This window comes from Engystomops pustulosus, chromosome 7, assembly GCF_040894005.1.
Source record: "Engystomops pustulosus chromosome 7, aEngPut4.maternal, whole genome shotgun sequence".
In the NCBI taxonomy this organism is placed as follows: Eukaryota; Metazoa; Chordata; class Amphibia; order Anura; family Leptodactylidae; genus Engystomops; species Engystomops pustulosus.
In genome coordinates this window covers 146,211,546-146,228,921 of record NC_092417.1, presented here as the reverse complement: position 1 = coordinate 146,228,921, position 17,376 = coordinate 146,211,546, and the positions used below count along the sequence as shown (strand labels likewise).

General features: G+C 41.3%; 1 protein-coding gene across 1 annotated transcript in view; it reads right to left on the bottom strand.

The window, feature by feature from the left end:
* The window catches only part of LOC140070235 (uncharacterized), a 178,631-nt gene that overhangs the window by 25,063 nt on the left and 136,192 nt on the right, over positions 1–17,376 (bottom strand). The window contains exons 41-52 of the mRNA XM_072116590.1: positions 16,949–17,077; positions 16,763–16,861; positions 16,551–16,673; positions 10,891–10,989; positions 9,593–9,721; positions 9,410–9,508; positions 8,640–8,768; positions 8,462–8,560; positions 6,882–7,010; positions 6,696–6,794; positions 1,494–1,622; positions 1,316–1,414 (exon numbers count right to left, since the gene is read on the bottom strand). Of these exons, the coding sequence (XP_071972691.1) occupies positions 1,316–1,414; positions 1,494–1,622; positions 6,696–6,794; positions 6,882–7,010; positions 8,462–8,560; positions 8,640–8,768; positions 9,410–9,508; positions 9,593–9,721; positions 10,891–10,989; positions 16,551–16,673; positions 16,763–16,861; positions 16,949–17,077 (1,362 nt within the window). The remainder of the gene's footprint in view (positions 1–1,315; positions 1,415–1,493; positions 1,623–6,695; positions 6,795–6,881; positions 7,011–8,461; positions 8,561–8,639; positions 8,769–9,409; positions 9,509–9,592; positions 9,722–10,890; positions 10,990–16,550; positions 16,674–16,762; positions 16,862–16,948; positions 17,078–17,376) is intronic.

Genomic DNA, 17,376 nt, shown 5'->3' with positions numbered 1-17,376 from the left:
TTTCCTTCACATGCCTCACATCCCCCTTCATAAAGTGATACCTGCCCCCCTTTATGCAGGGCCATCACAACCCTACCCCACTCTTAAGCAAGGGGCACTTCCCATCTCCAAGACTCCCTCTTCCCCTTTATACATCACCCCAACCAGGTCACAGAGTCCCATTTATACTTACCTCTCCAGGGCTCCTTCTTACCCTTTATACATCTGTGAAGTACTACTGTAGGATTATTACTGTTTGATTAATAAAAATGCTTTTATTTTGCATGCTTGCTAAATGCTTGAACTAAGATGGTGCCTGTCTGCGGATTGACCCCCTGTATGTGCCTTATACTGGCAGCACACTTCCTGGAAATTACAGAGAAGTTCTGCTATCAACGTTACAGATCCACTGAGCATGATCAAAACTATCACAGGCATATATAGACCATGGGGAAATTATACAGCAGTGCTACGTTCATATGATAATCAGACAAGCAATAATCTATATAGTCACTCTGCTAACTTTGAAGTCACCCTCCCCAAAGTATTTTGTATATAATGTTATGTGTCGCAATAAAGGACAGAACTACTTCCTCTTTTGTCAGTACAACATCCTGCTGAGGAAGATCTTTTTACCATGCTCCAGTTTTGGTGTGATTTCTTTGAGGTCACTTAGCTGCCTATGTAAACCATTAGAATACCTACGGTCATGTATGAAAGGGGAACCTGACACATCCCCCCAAAACTCCCCTATGGGGTCCCATTTATTGCCCCACTTGGGCTCCTTCTTCCACTTTACACATGCCCCTTACCCCTTATATAGGGTCACATTTATACCACCCCTACCCACTCTAGGGCTCCCTTTTGCCCTTTATACATCCCTTCTACCCTATATACAGAATCTGCTTTATACCTCCCCCTGTCCCTGTGTTTTAGCAGGCCTTGTAATGACAGAATTAACCTGGCATGTAATGCCACTGGACAGAGATAACATTCAAAGTGTCCCAAAATCTGTGTAGTAGGCCCTACTGAACTGTTTGTTTTTCTCAATATGTGTGAGGTGGTGAAAGGTTCTCTTTAAACTTCCTGTTCCTGCGGGGTGGATCCGCTTGATGGTTCTTAAAACTTCTTTAACCCCTTAATGACTGGTGGATAAACCCATATGGGTGCTCACTCTGGGAGAATCCAGGGAGAACGGGTTCTTCGAGGCACTGATTGTGCCTAAAAGCAGTACCAGAAATTAGTGCCCCTCTATAAAATGTTATCATATTTCTACGAAAATTTGTTTCCAACCAGATAAGATACTTATTAACATACAAAAGATATTTTAACTTACGGTCAAGATTTTGGTTTCACCACTGGGTGTAACAACAACACAAGATGTTTGGACACATCGTCCGCAGCACTGGTCAGCAGGTTGAACAAACTCCTCACCCTAAATATAAAGTGAAAATATATTATCATGTGAAGTGATTCATAAGTATTATCATGGAACAGGGTAGCTGTTAACTTACATCTTTACAGTCCTTTAAGCTCTTAAATTTGCAGGCCTCTTTTTCCACAAGTATAGAAACCTGTGTTTTCACATTCTCACATTTATAAGTCGTACACTTCTCATCAGGGGGAGTATAAGATTGGCCGTTCTGAAAACCAGAAGAAATAGACCATTAAAAGTTAGTGCATTCTGCTGATTTATATGTAATTTATAGGGATTCCCTCAGGGACGCTTTTAGTGGGGTCCTGAGCAAAACTAAAACTGGGGCCCCAAAATAAATGATTTTATGAATAGTCACATTCATTAAGAGACTCCTTTAGCCCTGCACAGTAATAACACTCTGTAGTATGGTGAGGCAATGTGTAATATGTGACTGTAGGATAATTCAATAGGAGATAGACAGATGATGGGTAGATTGATAATAGAAGATCTGAGAGGTAAATAGAGTTAAAGAGAGATAAAAAGACAATAGATAGATAAATAGATAGATAGGAGATAATAAATAGACATTCAAATAATAACCAACACTGAACATCAGCTCCTGAGATTCCACCAATGTATACCTTGTAATAAGCAAACCTAAAGACAAAACCTGGAAAATCGAGACTCCATGGAATCCAGAAGCAACAGAACACAGAAGGTTGCCATGAAAAAGGAGAAAAATTGAAGATTTAAAGAGCAAAACAAGAAAAGATAAACCTTAGCCCAAACAATGCAGCACAAAGGCCAGAACCCAGAAACTGGGAGAGACTTCATAAGCTAAAAGTATGAGGACACTACAACACTATGCTCAGTAGAAACCAACTAGCAAGCCGAACCCGTAGAACATAAAAAATCTCCAAAAATGAAAAATTGCAACACAAAACAACACAATAGAAAAGTCTGTAAGAATATTTTCAGTTGCCCAGACAGCAGGAGGATCTCAACTGGAGCCTCAGCCAGCAGGGAGTTCACACACCCTGGAGTTCACATACTCCAAAGAAAATACAGAAACCCTCTTTACTGACTACACCTCTAAAACAAAGAAAAACTAACTTGATATTCTATAGTGATCAGCCCCTGGACAGGCACACAGCTATATGCCAACACTATGGGAATATCACAAAGGGTGGCATCAACAAGGGACACAACACCCCTTCATCAATCACCACATCTATGACAACAAATACCTGAAAAAAGAGGTCAGTATGTTGGCCAAAGAACAGAGAGCCTCAGCCTGAATATCATACAATGCCATGGCTTGGACCTCACACAATGCCACACCGAAATCCTACAGGGAGGTCACCAACATTAAATGGAACTCAGACCACCAGAGGCATAAACTATGAAGAAATCCACCTGCATCACACAGGAAGATGCAAATCAGAGAAATGGGGGAGATAAAGACCCTGCTTATCACCTTGTGCAAAAGATTCATGTGACTGGAGAGAACCAACCAATCCAAACTCAGATTGTTCTAAACAGTAATCAACATCTATGCCCCTTATTATCAGTAGATGGAACATTCAGAGCCTCACCACCTCAGCCTTTGGATGTAAAGAGCTAGACCCAGATTTCAAGAGAAGTCTAAAGAATACAAAACCTTCTAGAAACATGGCCAAGACAGAGGATGAATTCCAGGTGCCCCCTGGATACAGGAAAATCTATGTCTTTACCCTGAAAAATAAGAACTCCAAGTAGGGGCGGAGCTCAGGAGGAATATTATTATGGTACAAAGATGAGCTGCACCAGTGAAGAGAGGAGACAGCCACATATGGATAAGAATAGACTACTCAATCCTCAGCTCTAAGTCTGAAAACTCTACATCAATGAGCTGGACTCACCCTACATGACATTGAGGTCAAATTTCTGCTATATGCAGATTACCTTCCAATATTGTCACTACTAAGAAAGGTCTTTTAATCAACCTGGAAATCCTGGAGAAATTTAGTGCCACCTGGGAATTACCCATCACCCTAAATAAAAACAATTTTATGGTGATCCAGAGGAGAAATGCAAAAGTTACCAGGCTTCACACTAAACTGCTGCCCACTAACAGTGAGAAGTACACACAAGTACCTAGGCCTAGAAATCCACCAATTGAGAAGCTTCAAGCAAGCCATCCTGGGACTTAGAGACAAGGCCTGCAGAGGAGATGATGAGATCATTATACAGACTTAAACCTCCAGGTATCCAACATTTTTGACAGAATCATATCCTTCTGTATGGCAGTGAGGTCTGGGACTCATACACATACACAGACTGGTCAAGGTGGGACTCCAGTCCATCTGAAATATTTCACCTGGAGTTCTGCAAGTGGGCAGATTCTCTTTACATATTACAGTCAGGAGAGGGTACTATAATTCCTGGCTCACCTACAGAACAGTAGTCCAAACCCAGCCAGACACAAACATTGCAGTTAATAGCGGTTGACAAAAACAAAAATAATGGAGCTGATAAACAAGGCCCAGGAGGAATATATCAGTGAATGGAGGACCACCACAGAGTCATTCAAGAAGCTGAGCATCTGCCAGAGTCTACAGAGAGACTTCACATTGGCCCCATACCAGGAGAAACTACTGGACCCCAGAGACCATCAGATCAGTGCACACAATCTGGCATTGGAGTCTGGGCGGCACAGATGTACAGTATGTGCCCAGGGAGAGCAGACTGTACTAACAGTGCCAAGACCAGGAGGCCACCGAGGATGAAGTCGACTTCCCACTACACTGCTGAGCAGTGAGGGACACTTCCTTCAGGAGACTCTTAGATCTCCTCCCGGGCTTCAGCTCCATGAAGGAGGGAAAGAAGATCTCCATCCTGCTCGAGGAAAAGGAGACCACAATGGCCATAGCCACAAAATATGTGATACCATGAGCATATATGAGCATATACATATATGATACCGTGGACTACTATAACCCTATGTCCCCCATAATCCTGTTCCCCATCATCCTGCACCCCACCTTATCCATCACAGTCACATATTTTGTAAATGCTTTAGCAAAGTTAACATGTACAGTATTTGGTCCTGCCAATAAAGCTTCTTTAAATTGAATTGAATGGATATGATAGATAATAGATAAAATATATGCAGATAAGTAGATAGAAGATTTACAGATAAATTAATAGATATATGGTAAGATAGACAGATATATAGGAGGTTATTTATCAGCACGGCCTTTTGATGTAACTGGCGGGGTCCTGCGCAGCGTTTATGCCTGTACCAGGCCATGTGAAAACTTGTTGTCTGCAGCGAGTGTGCAGGCGTGGGGAAAGTAAAGCCCTGCGCTGGGCCACTACATAGTAAACTCCAGCGATGATCGATCCGTCCGCTCCACTCTTCTCTTTCCTTCTGCCATGATCCCACAATTGGGAAGTCATCACGCCGGCTCAGCGCTCAGGCACATCTACGCGGTGCCACTGAGCTGCGATGGTCAAGCCCGGCCATCGGACACAGTAAGGCAGCGTATCGTTCAATTACATCAGCGACATGCGCAGTAGCTTTGGCTTTGGAGCTGAGAACGCGCAGCCTTGGCCTGTGTCCTGCGCAGAACAAATGCTTCACAAACGAGTGTGTGCAGCTCCTTGTAGATGTCTGGGTAAGAGGATCAAAAAGGCCACTGGGACGTGGAGTAGCCGCGCTGTGTAGCCTCAGCTACCGATACTCCCCGCACCAGTAGCCTCTTTAGAAAATTTTCATATTACCCTGATTAAAGATTAGAAAAAACAGAGGGGAGTAAAGGATTAGCACTAAAAAGGGCTATCCTTATATAGTTTAGATGCACCTACCACCAGATTTACCTTAACCCCTTACAGCCGTACGCTGTAACAGTACAGCGCGTCGGGTGCGGGTACATGGAGGGGGCTCACGGGCACCCGTGATAATTGCTAGCACCGATCGCGGGTGTTTCTCTTAAATCGACGCCGGCAAAGCTGCCGGCGGCTTCAAAGGGATGGTGACAATTGTCGCTCCTGGTGACTTCATCAGGGAGCGGTGATCTGCCGCCATGACAGCTTCAGCTCCTCTGAAGACCCGAGGCTGTCTCGTTTTAACCATTTCATTACCAAATGCGATTTGCACATTGCGATGAATTAGAAGGAAAATCCCCATAAACTGCCATACTGTAGTATGGCAGTATCTGGTAGGATCGATCAGACAATGTAGGGTTAAAGTACCCTATAAAAAATAAAAATAAAAATAAAAATAAAAAAGTAAAAAAAAAATTATAATAAAAAAATCTAATAAGTCAACTCACCCCCCTTTCCCTAGAACTGATATAAATAAAAATAAACAGTAAAAATCATAATCACATTAGGTATTAACAGTTTTTCACTGCGTTTAATCTCATAAAACAAAAAATAGCGCCCAAATTCGAAAAATTTTTTGCCAATTTGAAAAAAAAAAATCTATAAAAAGTGATAAAAAGGTCGTACAGTTCTTAAAACGGTAGCATTGAAAACTACATCAAAAGTCGCACAAAATTACACCACCCACAGCTCCGTACACTAAAGTATGAAAAAGTTATTAGTGCCAGATGATGGCAAAATGAAAAAAAAATTTTTGTACAGGGGTTTTAATTTTTGTAAATGTATGAAAACATTATAAAACCTACACAAATTTGGTATCCTCGTGATCGTACCAACCCAAAGAATAAAGTAGACATGTCATTTGGGGCGTACAGTGAAAGCCCTAAAATCAGAGCCCACAATAAAACAACGCAAATGTGTTTTTTCACCATTTTCACTGCATTTGGAATTTTTTTCCCACTTCCCAGCACATGCCATGGAAAATTAAATACCATAAAGTGCAATTTTTATGCAGAAAACAAGCGGTTAGAGAGCTCTTTATGTGTAAAAATAAAAAAGTTATAGATTTTTGAAGGTGGGGAGTGAAAAATGGAAATGAAAAAACAAAAAGGGGCCAGGTCATTAAAGGGTTAATAGGTAGATCCGTAGTGGTAGGTTTCCTTTAAGATCGCTGTGGGATTTAGGCTGGGTCAATATGTCCAGAGAGACCCTGAGTTTTTTACTATTCCATATAAATGCTCCATTGTTGTTTTCTCATCTTGTGGTCTAAGATATATAAGAAGAGACTGGAGAATATACGGCAATTAGAGAACAACTCATTCCCTTAACCTATTCTACCTGTCTGATAGAACCTTGGACAACAGCTTTTATGGAATATGATAGGATACTTGAGCAACTAAACAAGAATGAAACAAAATACGTGTTAACTTACTTTCAAGATTTTAGTTTCTCCATTCGTTGTAAGAACATAACAAAATTTTTGGACACAGCTTCCACAGCAGCGGTCAGGCAATGGAGTATACTCTTCAAACTAAATACAAAAGATAATATAGATTATAATGAAGAAGTAATTAGACATCATTTTTAGAATAACAGAGCAGGGACATTATTTACTTACTTCTTTACAGTCATCTGAGCTCGTATATTGGCAGGTCTCTTTTGCTGTAAGTGTAACAAGCTGTCCATCCACCTTATTACATACATAAGATGTGCACTTATCACTGGGGGGAGTGTAAGATTGTCCTTCCTAAAATCCAAAAAAACAGACTCTTAAAGGGGTTTTCATGTGAAAGAAACTTTTAATCTTTTAATTTTAATCCCCTAGTGATGTTTACTTTATAATTTTACTCAGTTTTATTACTGTTTTAGCTCCTATCACTCAGTGATGGTCAGTGTAAGATTCCAGAGTGTGGGTGGGGAGTTACTTATTAACTACGGTGGTAGCAGCCATTGCAGCTGCTATGGGTCCCACAGTGTAAAGGGGGACACTGCATCTGACGTATTAAGTGTGTATTGGGTGTACACCGCACTTTCATCGAGTTTCCTGAATATTTCCAATCTGCGCTGAATTACCCCAGGATTTTTGCGCACGCGATCGGATTGTGTCGCATCGGCGCTGGCTTTCATGCGACAGAAATGGGGGGTGTGGCCGTCGGACAACCGGACAGATTCGGACAAACTCCGAAATTTAAAAAAGAATTTGTGTCACAAGATCAGAACTTACATGCACCAGGAAGAAGAAGGTGAACTCCGGCGGACCTGGGCACAGCAGAGACACCTGCTGGATATCGGGCGCACGGATCTTAGCGAATCCCGGCAGACCCGAATCAGCGTCGGAAAAATGCGCCACGGGATCGCGATTGGACCGGGTAAGTAAATGTGCCCCAATGTATGTGTTTGTATATGCTGTATGTATTTATATGGTATTGTATGTATGTGTGTGTAAAGAGGTGAAAGGTCTTCTTTATTTTTAAGCCCCTTAAGTTTATTCTTGAAAATGAATAATTATTAAAATGGGCCAATGATCAGGCTGATTTGTCAGCTGAATACATTGAGGCAGATTTACTTACCCAGTCACTGGAGTTCACAGAAAGTGCATTGTCCAACTATAATGCACCGTGAGGCGATTCAGTAAGATTGTGCGCCCAAAATCATGAATGTGTTGCTTCCCGGCTCAGATCCGACAGAGTTCACTATCTTTTTAGTGGTGCATATTACGGCTTGTGACACAATTTAAAAGTTAAATACTGCGCTTAGTCAGAATCAGTTGGACCGCCTGATGACAAGCCCCCTGATTTGTGTGGCATGGAAGCCACAAAAGGGTTGCATGCGCCACAATCCCAGCGCACACACTTGTTAAATACCTGTGCTAGCCGTTTTAGCCCCGAAATAGGTAAACAGTCTGAGGAAAGTGCAGGGCCCCATTATGTAAAGTTAGGTCCATAAAAAAATTGGACAAAATGTTTCTAATCTTGGTTCTGTACATGCTCAAACGTGGGGGCTGAGAAAATTCTAAATGTTCCTGAATCTGTGTTGCAGCCCCTACAGCATGGTATGCTAAGCTCCACATGTGAGAGGTGGTGGTGTGTGAATTAGTGCCCCCCACTATAAAATAATATTATATTCTATGAAAGTTTCTATCCAACAAAATAAGATACTTGGGTAACTCAACAACATACAAAAGATATTTTAACTTACAGTCAAGACTTTGGTTTCACCATTGGGTGTAACAACAGCACAAGATGTTTGGACGCACAATCCGCAGCACTGGTCAGGAGGTTGAACAAACTCTTCACCCTAAATATAAAGTGAAAGTAGATTATCATATGAAGTGAATCATTAATATTATCAGGGAGCAGGGTCATTATTAACTTACATCTTTACAGTCCTTTGAGCTCTTATATTTGCAGGCCTCTTTTTCAACACGTATAGAAACCTGTGTTTTCACATTCTCACATTTATAAGTCGTACACTTCTCATCAGGGGGAGTATAAGATTGCCCTTCCTGAAAACCAGAAGGAATAGACCATTAAGAGTTAGTGTGTACTGCTGATTTAGATGCAGTTTATAGGGACTCCCTCATCAAACATATATTCCCTTTTCCACATAGTAGTGAATACATAACTGAAAGCTAGAGAGCTGGACTATGGGACTTCCCTAAGTTATGAAAGCCAGAGTCTCCTTTGTAGAATACAGCAGTCTGTCCGTCTCATATTTAGAAAACAATTTTAAGATATAAGTAGGAAGTAGCAATTTTTACCAGTCTGGAGCAGTATAAGAGAGCACTCTATATTTACAAACCTTTTTGCATAGCTGCCCATTATTTACCTTTTTTATGATTGTTTTCTTACGTACTGAACATATGAACCGCATATAAAAATAAACAAAACTTAAGATTCCTGTGGGATTTAGGCTGGACCAATATATGCAGAGACCATGGGTTTTTAATTATTCCATATAAAAGTTCTATAGAGAAAAGTTATATAGAGATTTTTCATCCTGTGGTCTAAGATACACTAAAAACAACTTCAATTCAAAAAAACTACTTATTCAATACTATTCAGCTATTCTACCACTCTTTTATAGAATATGATGGGATAGTTGAACAAGTAAACAACAATGAAACAAAAATATATGTTAACTCACTTTCAATTTTTCAGGTTCTCCCTCCTTTGCATAAACATAACAAAATTTTTGGACACACGCTCCACAGCACCGGTTAGGCATTGTAATATACTCTTCAAACTAAATATAAAAATTAATATAGATTAGAATGAAGACGTAATAAGTGGCCTTTATTGAATCAGAGCAGGGACATTATTTACTTACATCTTTACAGTCGTCTACGCTCGTATATTGGCAGGTCTCTTTTGCTGTAAGTGTAACAAGCTGTCCATCCACTTTATTACATACATAAGATGTGCAATTATCATTGGGAGAAGTGTAAGATTGACCTTCCTAAAATTGAGAAGAAACAGACTTAGTCTTAGTCTGGAAGATTAACAGATAGCACTTTTAAAGGCAGGGCAAACAGCAAGGAAGAAAAGGGAACTCCTGTGTGGTTCCCTCAAAAAGGAAGAGTCATCCCACCACTCACACGTATGTCAGCCATGAGGGCCTATAGAAGATAGAAATTCAAGCTTTGAATTCCTCCCTAAATCTTAACCATGAAAAGACCTGTAAAAGGAATTACTAATCCAAGTCAAATACCTTTGCGGCATTCAAAGATACTATGACTCAATCCTACTCCCTTAAAGCCACCGTCTGTGTGATGACTCGATGTAGTCTGGAGGACTTTCCAGTCATGAACCTAGTCTGATCTGAATGAGATGCTTAGAGTCTACAAGGGTGAGATATAATGCACAGTCCAGCAGTCCATCACTTTTAAGGAGAAGTAAAAAGCGATGTCATGGAAGTTGGTAAGCCCTGAGCCTGGTCAACTGAATTGTAACATTATAGTAATTTAGGAAGCATCTTCCTGGTTTTGGACAAATATTCGCCCCAGCTTCTGGACCAGGTATTTTTTCTTTGACACAATCTCTGCCAGACATTTTTTAAAGCGCAATTCTAACACCATGTGTAATTGCAACATCAAACCTATGACTGGACCGTGCAGTAGCCAGTGTCCAATAGCCACATGATTTTGAGCTTGATCGTTAACCCTTGTAGAAGAGTACTTGTTTATATTACTAAGAATTTTTTCGTTTTGCAAAACCCTCATGTGGGCTGGAAAAGATTTAAGTATAAAAAAATAAATTATACTCACCTTGCTCTCACAGCTGGCTTACAGACACCTGCCTGCTGGGAGTGTTTATTGGAAAACCCCTTTGGCCTGATTGCCTACATGGCCATATCCAAGCATTGACTGCTTTAAAAATAGGACAGTCAGACCAATTAATGTAGTTAGTGGACCCAGTAAGCCTTAAGGCAGCAATAGAGAATTGTCAAACAATTCTTATTTCATAAGTTTAACCTATTCTGCCCCTCTTCACAATATGTCATCATGTTGCAGACCAACTTTCCTAGAATATGATGTAATACAGGCAGTCCCCAGGCTAGTACAAGATAAGGGACCACCTATACTTGAGATAACAAATAACCATCAAACAAAAGATGTGATAACATACCGACAATTTTTTTGTTTCTCCATCCGGCATAGTAACAACACAAAACTTTTGGACACACTGTCCACAGCACTGGTCAGGAGGTTGAACAAAGTCTTCACCCTATATAGAAAAAGTTATGTAAATGCCATCAGAATAAATATATGTCCTAAATATGGAAGCAGATTTAGGGTACTCTAATACATGATTACATCTGTGTCTAATTCAGAGATGTTGCCATGTTTCACAAAAAAACACAACATTTATAAAAAACGGACACATAGAGAAGAGTCTATCTGGCAGTATAATTTTGCTACCTTTGTAGAAGAAAGATTTTTTCTATTTTACATTTCAGTTTATTGCTTCCCACCAACTGAATGTAATTCCTAATGGTGGCATTTTTTATTCATACTGTACACTGAGATGCTGGGAAAAATATCCAAATGCGCTGAAATTGATCAAAAATACATTTGTGCCATTGTTTGGGGGACCTTGTTTTTAGGGTTCTCACTGTGTGCTCCAAATGAGACTTCTACTTGTTTCTTCAGGTCAGTACAGTCCTGAGGATACTAAATTTAAAAAAATGTTATCTTTTGTATGTAAAGAAATTTCTTTCTTTTGCCCGAATTTTGACGCCAATAACTTTTTGATTAATACAGATTTACAGATTTTTGTATACAGACCTGTGTAAGGTGTCATTTTTTGTGGGATGAACTGACGTTTTGATCTCTACCATTTGTGGGACTGTATCACTGTTTGATCACTTTTTATTCAAATTTATATGTGTTGTGAAATTACAAAAAGAATGGGGATTTAGACATGTGGGAGCTATTTTCCATTACAGGTTTCATGTCCATGAATAACCATTTTTATATGTTGATATATGTTGGTAAGTTTTTACATTTTTTTTACTGTTTCTAGACTCCCTAGGGTACTTATCATTTAAGGGGTCTCTCAGTTAGGTGACTTTGATGATTTCATGGGAGGCACCAACCAGATCACTCAAGAACTGCATCACATTAGATAGTGGCACGTAATATATCGCATTCGATATGTGACGTCAGCCGTGTGTGCAAGCTGCATAATGCAGCTGATACCTACTGTGCATGGAACAGGCTCACCATAGAGATACTTCACATGTTCTTAAATTCAACATATTGATATATACAGAAACATCTTATTTATGACATGATGAAAACATCATAAACAAACTAAAAACCCGTGAGGCATGAGAAGAGACCTTTGACTCTTATCTGCTTGTGGCCTCCAAGTCAGAGAAGATGGCATTTAAATTTAGAACACTTTACAAGGTGTTAATTTATACTTCAATTCTTTCCTTTCCCTCTGTGTCTTGAAATGTCTTATTGAAATATTAATCCGCAAATTTTCCACAGTGTGGTCCTCTGCAGAAATGTACGGCCACTGGGAGTTTTTTTCTTTCCTTTTTAAGCTTGGAGTTCCCTGGCAATACAACATAGCATCCCCAGTTGTGCACCGTAGGTGACTACTAGGGGTTCTCAGGCCTCCTATTGAATCTCCTTATATGTGAGTAACCTGTCTTTGTTGATGGCTGCTGCTTTGCTTATTTGGTTGTCAATCCCTGTTGGTTGGTAGCCCAACTGTAGAAATTCTGAGCTTAGCTGAATGGGGTGGAAGCTGTAATTTCTCAGGTAGGCTGTTCGGTTTGTTGATTTGTGGTATATTGTTGTGGTTAAGCGGCGGTTTTTAATTTGTTTGGTGGTATTTAGAAGGTGCATATAGTTATCTGAATAGCTATAGTTCAGATTGATAGCGGGGTGAAAGTTATTGTAACCCTCATGGAATTGAAGCAGGGTCTACTTACCTGCAGTCCAGATGATCAGAATATCATCAATGTAAAGGAGGTATATCATGGATTTTGTGGTGCATGTAGATATGTAAGCACCTTCCAGTTCAGCTATAAAAAGATTTGCATACTATGGTCCACACCTTGAACCAGTTGATGTTCCCATACACTGTAGGTACAGATCCTCTGTGTCTCCATGTGTGCCCGACATGCTGCTATTTAATCTTTGTGGGGAATGTTTGTGTACAAAGATTCCACTTCCATGGCGGTCAGAATTGGGATGCCCCACAGTGTATCTAGAAGTTACAGGGTCCCCCCCTCATAATACCAAAATGTCGTAGAGATGCCCCCACAGAGTAGCCAGCAGACACAAAAACACACAGTGATCCCAAGGAGCTAGGAGTCACAGAGATACCCCAAGAGTAGCCAGTAGTCAAAGAGATGCCCCAAGAGTAGCCAGCAGTCACAGAGATGCCCCCAGAGTAGTCAAAGACATGCCCTCCAGTGTCAGGGCTCGGGTCAGTGAACCCCCTCGACCACCACGGGAGATGACACTTGCCACCACCCGGGCTTCACCAGAGCCCGCCGCAAAGCAGGATGGTCTTGCTGTGGCTCGGTGCCACCAGGTTGTTCCACAGATGCGACTAGCCTTCGGTGGACGCCAAGGTCGAAGTACAAACTCAGCAGGCAGTCTTGGAGTCAAGCACAGGTACACAGTCATGGTTGGTGGCAGAGATGCAAGGTCAGAGGTCAAATCCAAGGTCACAACTGGAGATTGATACAGGAATGGAGACGGGAACAGGAACAGGGAACGCAATGGAAGCTTTCTCTAAGGCAGTGAGCTCAAAGATCTGGCGGGTATAGATGAGAGCCACCGGTTTAAATGCAAACCCGGAAGTGGCCAGTGCCAATCAGCGCCCTAGGGAGCGGGGATAGTGCATGGACCTGCAGACCCAGAAGCAGGAGTGTGGAGAGGTAAGTGAGGGCCAGGACGGGCGCCATCACGGACAGGGGCAGCGGTGTGCCTATGATCCGAGTTGTGGATTGCAGGGACACCCGTGATATCCAGATTAGCCAACAGTCACAGACATGCCTACAGAGTAGCCAGTAGTCACAGAGATTCCCCAAGAGTATCCAGTAGTCAAAGAGATTCCCCACAGAGTATCCAGTAGTCACAGAGATGCCACCAAGAGTAGAAAGCAGTCACAGAGATGCCCCACAGAGTAGTCAGTAGTCATAGAGGTGCCCCACAGAGTAGCCAACAGTCACAGAGATGCCGCCAGAGTATCAAGTAGTCAAAGAGATTCCCCACAGAGTATCCAGTAGTGACAGAGATGCCCCCCCCAGAGTAGTCAGTAGTCACAGAGATGCCACCAAGAGTAGAAAGCATTCACAGAGATGCCCCACCGAATAGCCAGTAGTCACGGAGGTGCCCCACAGAGTAGCCAGCAGTCACAGAGATGCCCCCAGAGTATCCAGTAGTCAAAAAATTCCCCACAGAGTTGCCAGTAGTCATAGAGATGCCACCAAGAGTAGACATCAGTCACAGACATGCCCCACAGATTAGCCAGTAGTCCAAGAGGTGTCCCACAGAGTAGCCAGCAGTCACAGAGATGCCCCCAGAGTATCCAGTAGTCAAAGAGATGTCCTCACCTAGAGTAGCCAGTAGTCACAGAGATACCACCAAGAGTAGACAGCATTCACAGAGATGCCCACAGAGTAGCCAGTATTCACAGACATGCCCCCCCCCCAGAGTAGCCAGCAGTCACAGACATGCCCCACAGAGTAGCCAGTAGTCATAGAGATGCCGCACAGAGTGGCCAGCAGTCACAAAGATGCCCGCTAGAGCAGCCAGTAGTCATAGAAATGCCCCCAGAGTAGACAGTAGTCACAGTGATAACCCCAGAGTAGCCAGTAGTCAAGGAGAAGACCCACAGAGTATCCAGAAGTCACAGAGATGCCCCCCCCCCCAGAGTAGTCAGCAGTCACAGAGATGCCCCACAGATTACCCAGTAGTCACAAAGATGCCCCACAGAATAGACAGCAGTAAGAGATACCCCCTGGAGTATCCAGAAGTCACAGAGCTGCCCCTAAAGTAGTCAGCAGTCACAGAAATGCCCCACAGAGTAGCCAGTAGTCACAAAGATGCCCCACAGAATAGCTAGCAGTCAGAGATGCACCCTGGAGTAGCCAGTAGTCACATAGATGTCCCCAGAGTATCCAGTAGTCAAAGAGATGCCCCACAGAGTATCCAGTAAACACAGAGATGCCCCTTAGAGTAGCCAATAGTCACAGAGATGCCCTCCAGAGTAGCCAGCAGTCACAGACATGTCCCACAGTGTAGCCAGTAGTCACAGAGATGCCCCACAGAGTATCCAATAGTCTCAGAGATGCCCTCCAGAATAGCCAGCAGTCAAAGATATGCCCCCCAGAGTAACTTAGTCCTATCTGGCAGCACGAGAGACCTGATCTGACTGATCACATGCTTTTTACATCACTAAAGGTCCTAGAGAAATACTGTTCCCCCTGCATCCTGGTAACTACTCCTCAGCTCCTTTGCTATGAGTTTTGTTATTCAGTACGTGCTATCTTGGTAAAATCCCTTCTGGCATTCTTTTATACTTATCTACACAGTGCCTATTGTGTAATAATCACTAATCACAAAATTTGCTATATTGCTCTATAGGGGGCACCTTGTTCACCTCTGGTAGTCCTGTCTGCAACTAAGTAATTTATAGTCCATGGTCCTTACTTGTATAAGAGTACACTAATCCTTTACACCCATGAAGCAACCCTTTTATTCATGTTTGACATGCTGGCCCCTAATTATAAGAAATCTCTCACACTTCTTTAAGCTGTCAATACAGTGATTCGAGTGTCTGAGTGGCTGGCAGACACAGGATGGAGGAACTCATTGCACAATCCCCTGCAGATCACGCCTGTATCTCTAACTCATGGCTCCATTGGCAGTAATTCCTGTCCTCTCCTGCATTCTGTGCCCCCAGGATTAAATGTTGCTGTGGACTTTGTGGACCCTCTCCAACATTGTTGTGTGCCTCTGACTGATCCCTCCCCCTCACCTCTCTTTTCCCCCCATGCCTATTCTTATGCTTCCTCTCCTATTCTGATTTCCTAGAAAGTTTTCTCTTTTGATCTCTCATTCTTTACCGATCTTATGTTATAAGAATGACTATACAACTCAATGCCTCATTCTGTATTGTTTTTGCACTTCTTTTGTATGCAATACTCTTATATGGCTATTGATCTCATCTTGCCCCAAAAGGTATCTCTATTGTTGTCATACTACTGCCATGCCTTTGTTTTAGCTTTATTCCAGTTTGTTATTCAATAAAACTCTTTGAATGGAAACATTTGCTAAATTGTATTGCCAGTGATTCAAATGAAAACCATTTTAAACATTTTTTTCATGTTTTGGTATCATATTAAAGCTTGTTAACCCTTAAAATAATTTATTTTACAATTAAGACATTTTGATGTGGAACATCACCTATGTGTGGAAGAGTGAGAGAGGTAAATTTGGAAAAATACTTTTTTTTAAATCTATCGGATTAAACCGGATTAGGTTTAAGGGGGGATAAAAGAAAAAATAAATTAATACAAAAAATAAATAATTCTGTATTACTGGATTTTTAACTAAGATTGCAGCCAGTAAAATGTAGATTATTTATAATATGAGTTTTTCTTCTTGTTTTACACTTTTGCCATTTTATATTTGGTTGCAATATTTATGTATTTGATTGCAATATTTATGTCTAGTAAAAAGGAAAAATATACTCTTAAAAAAAAACACATCAGCTACTATATGCATTATCAGGGAACAGGGTCATTATGTACTTACATTTTTACAATCCTTTGAGCTCTCATACTGGCAAACTTCTTTTTTTACCCCCGCCATGAGCTGTCCATCCATACGCTCACAATTATAAGATGTACACTTGTCAGTTTCCAAAGTTTCTCCTCCCTAATAACCAGAACATATACACTATGAAGACTTTCTGTATTCTTCTAATTTCACTGGTACTGAAAGAGGTTTTCACAAAACAAACATACCACCAAAATTAAACTTTCTCCATTGGGTTTAACCACAACACAAGATTTTTGGATGCACTGTCCGCAGCACTGGCCATCAGGCATATCAAAGTCTTGACCCTAAATATAAAGGTTACTATAGATGAGACTAAAGATTTAATCAGGGGACATGAGTATTATCACAGAGCAGGGTCATTTTATACTTACCTCTTTACAGTCCTTATAGCTCTTATATTTGCAATTCTCTTTTTCTATAAATGTAACAATCTGTCCTTCCAACTTATCGCATATATAAGTTGTACAATTATCATCGGGAGGAGTGTAAGATCGTCCTACCTAAAAAACAGAAGGAAAACTTGTAACACTCTATGTATTGTACTGTATTTTATTGTTATATATATGTTTTGGGTTCATCAAAAATATCCAATGTACTGTTATTGTGTTTTGGGCAAACAACAAAGATTCCAAATGATGTTACTAAATGGCATCCTCTACAGAAGAGGGGACAGTTATACCCACTACATGAGAGAAGAGACATGTGGCCTCATTATAGTATTCTTGAATGTCACGGTTGCTCCTGTGACGCATGTTCCTGGTCGCAGGCGCACCCTTGTGCCTTCGTGTCCCCCCTCACG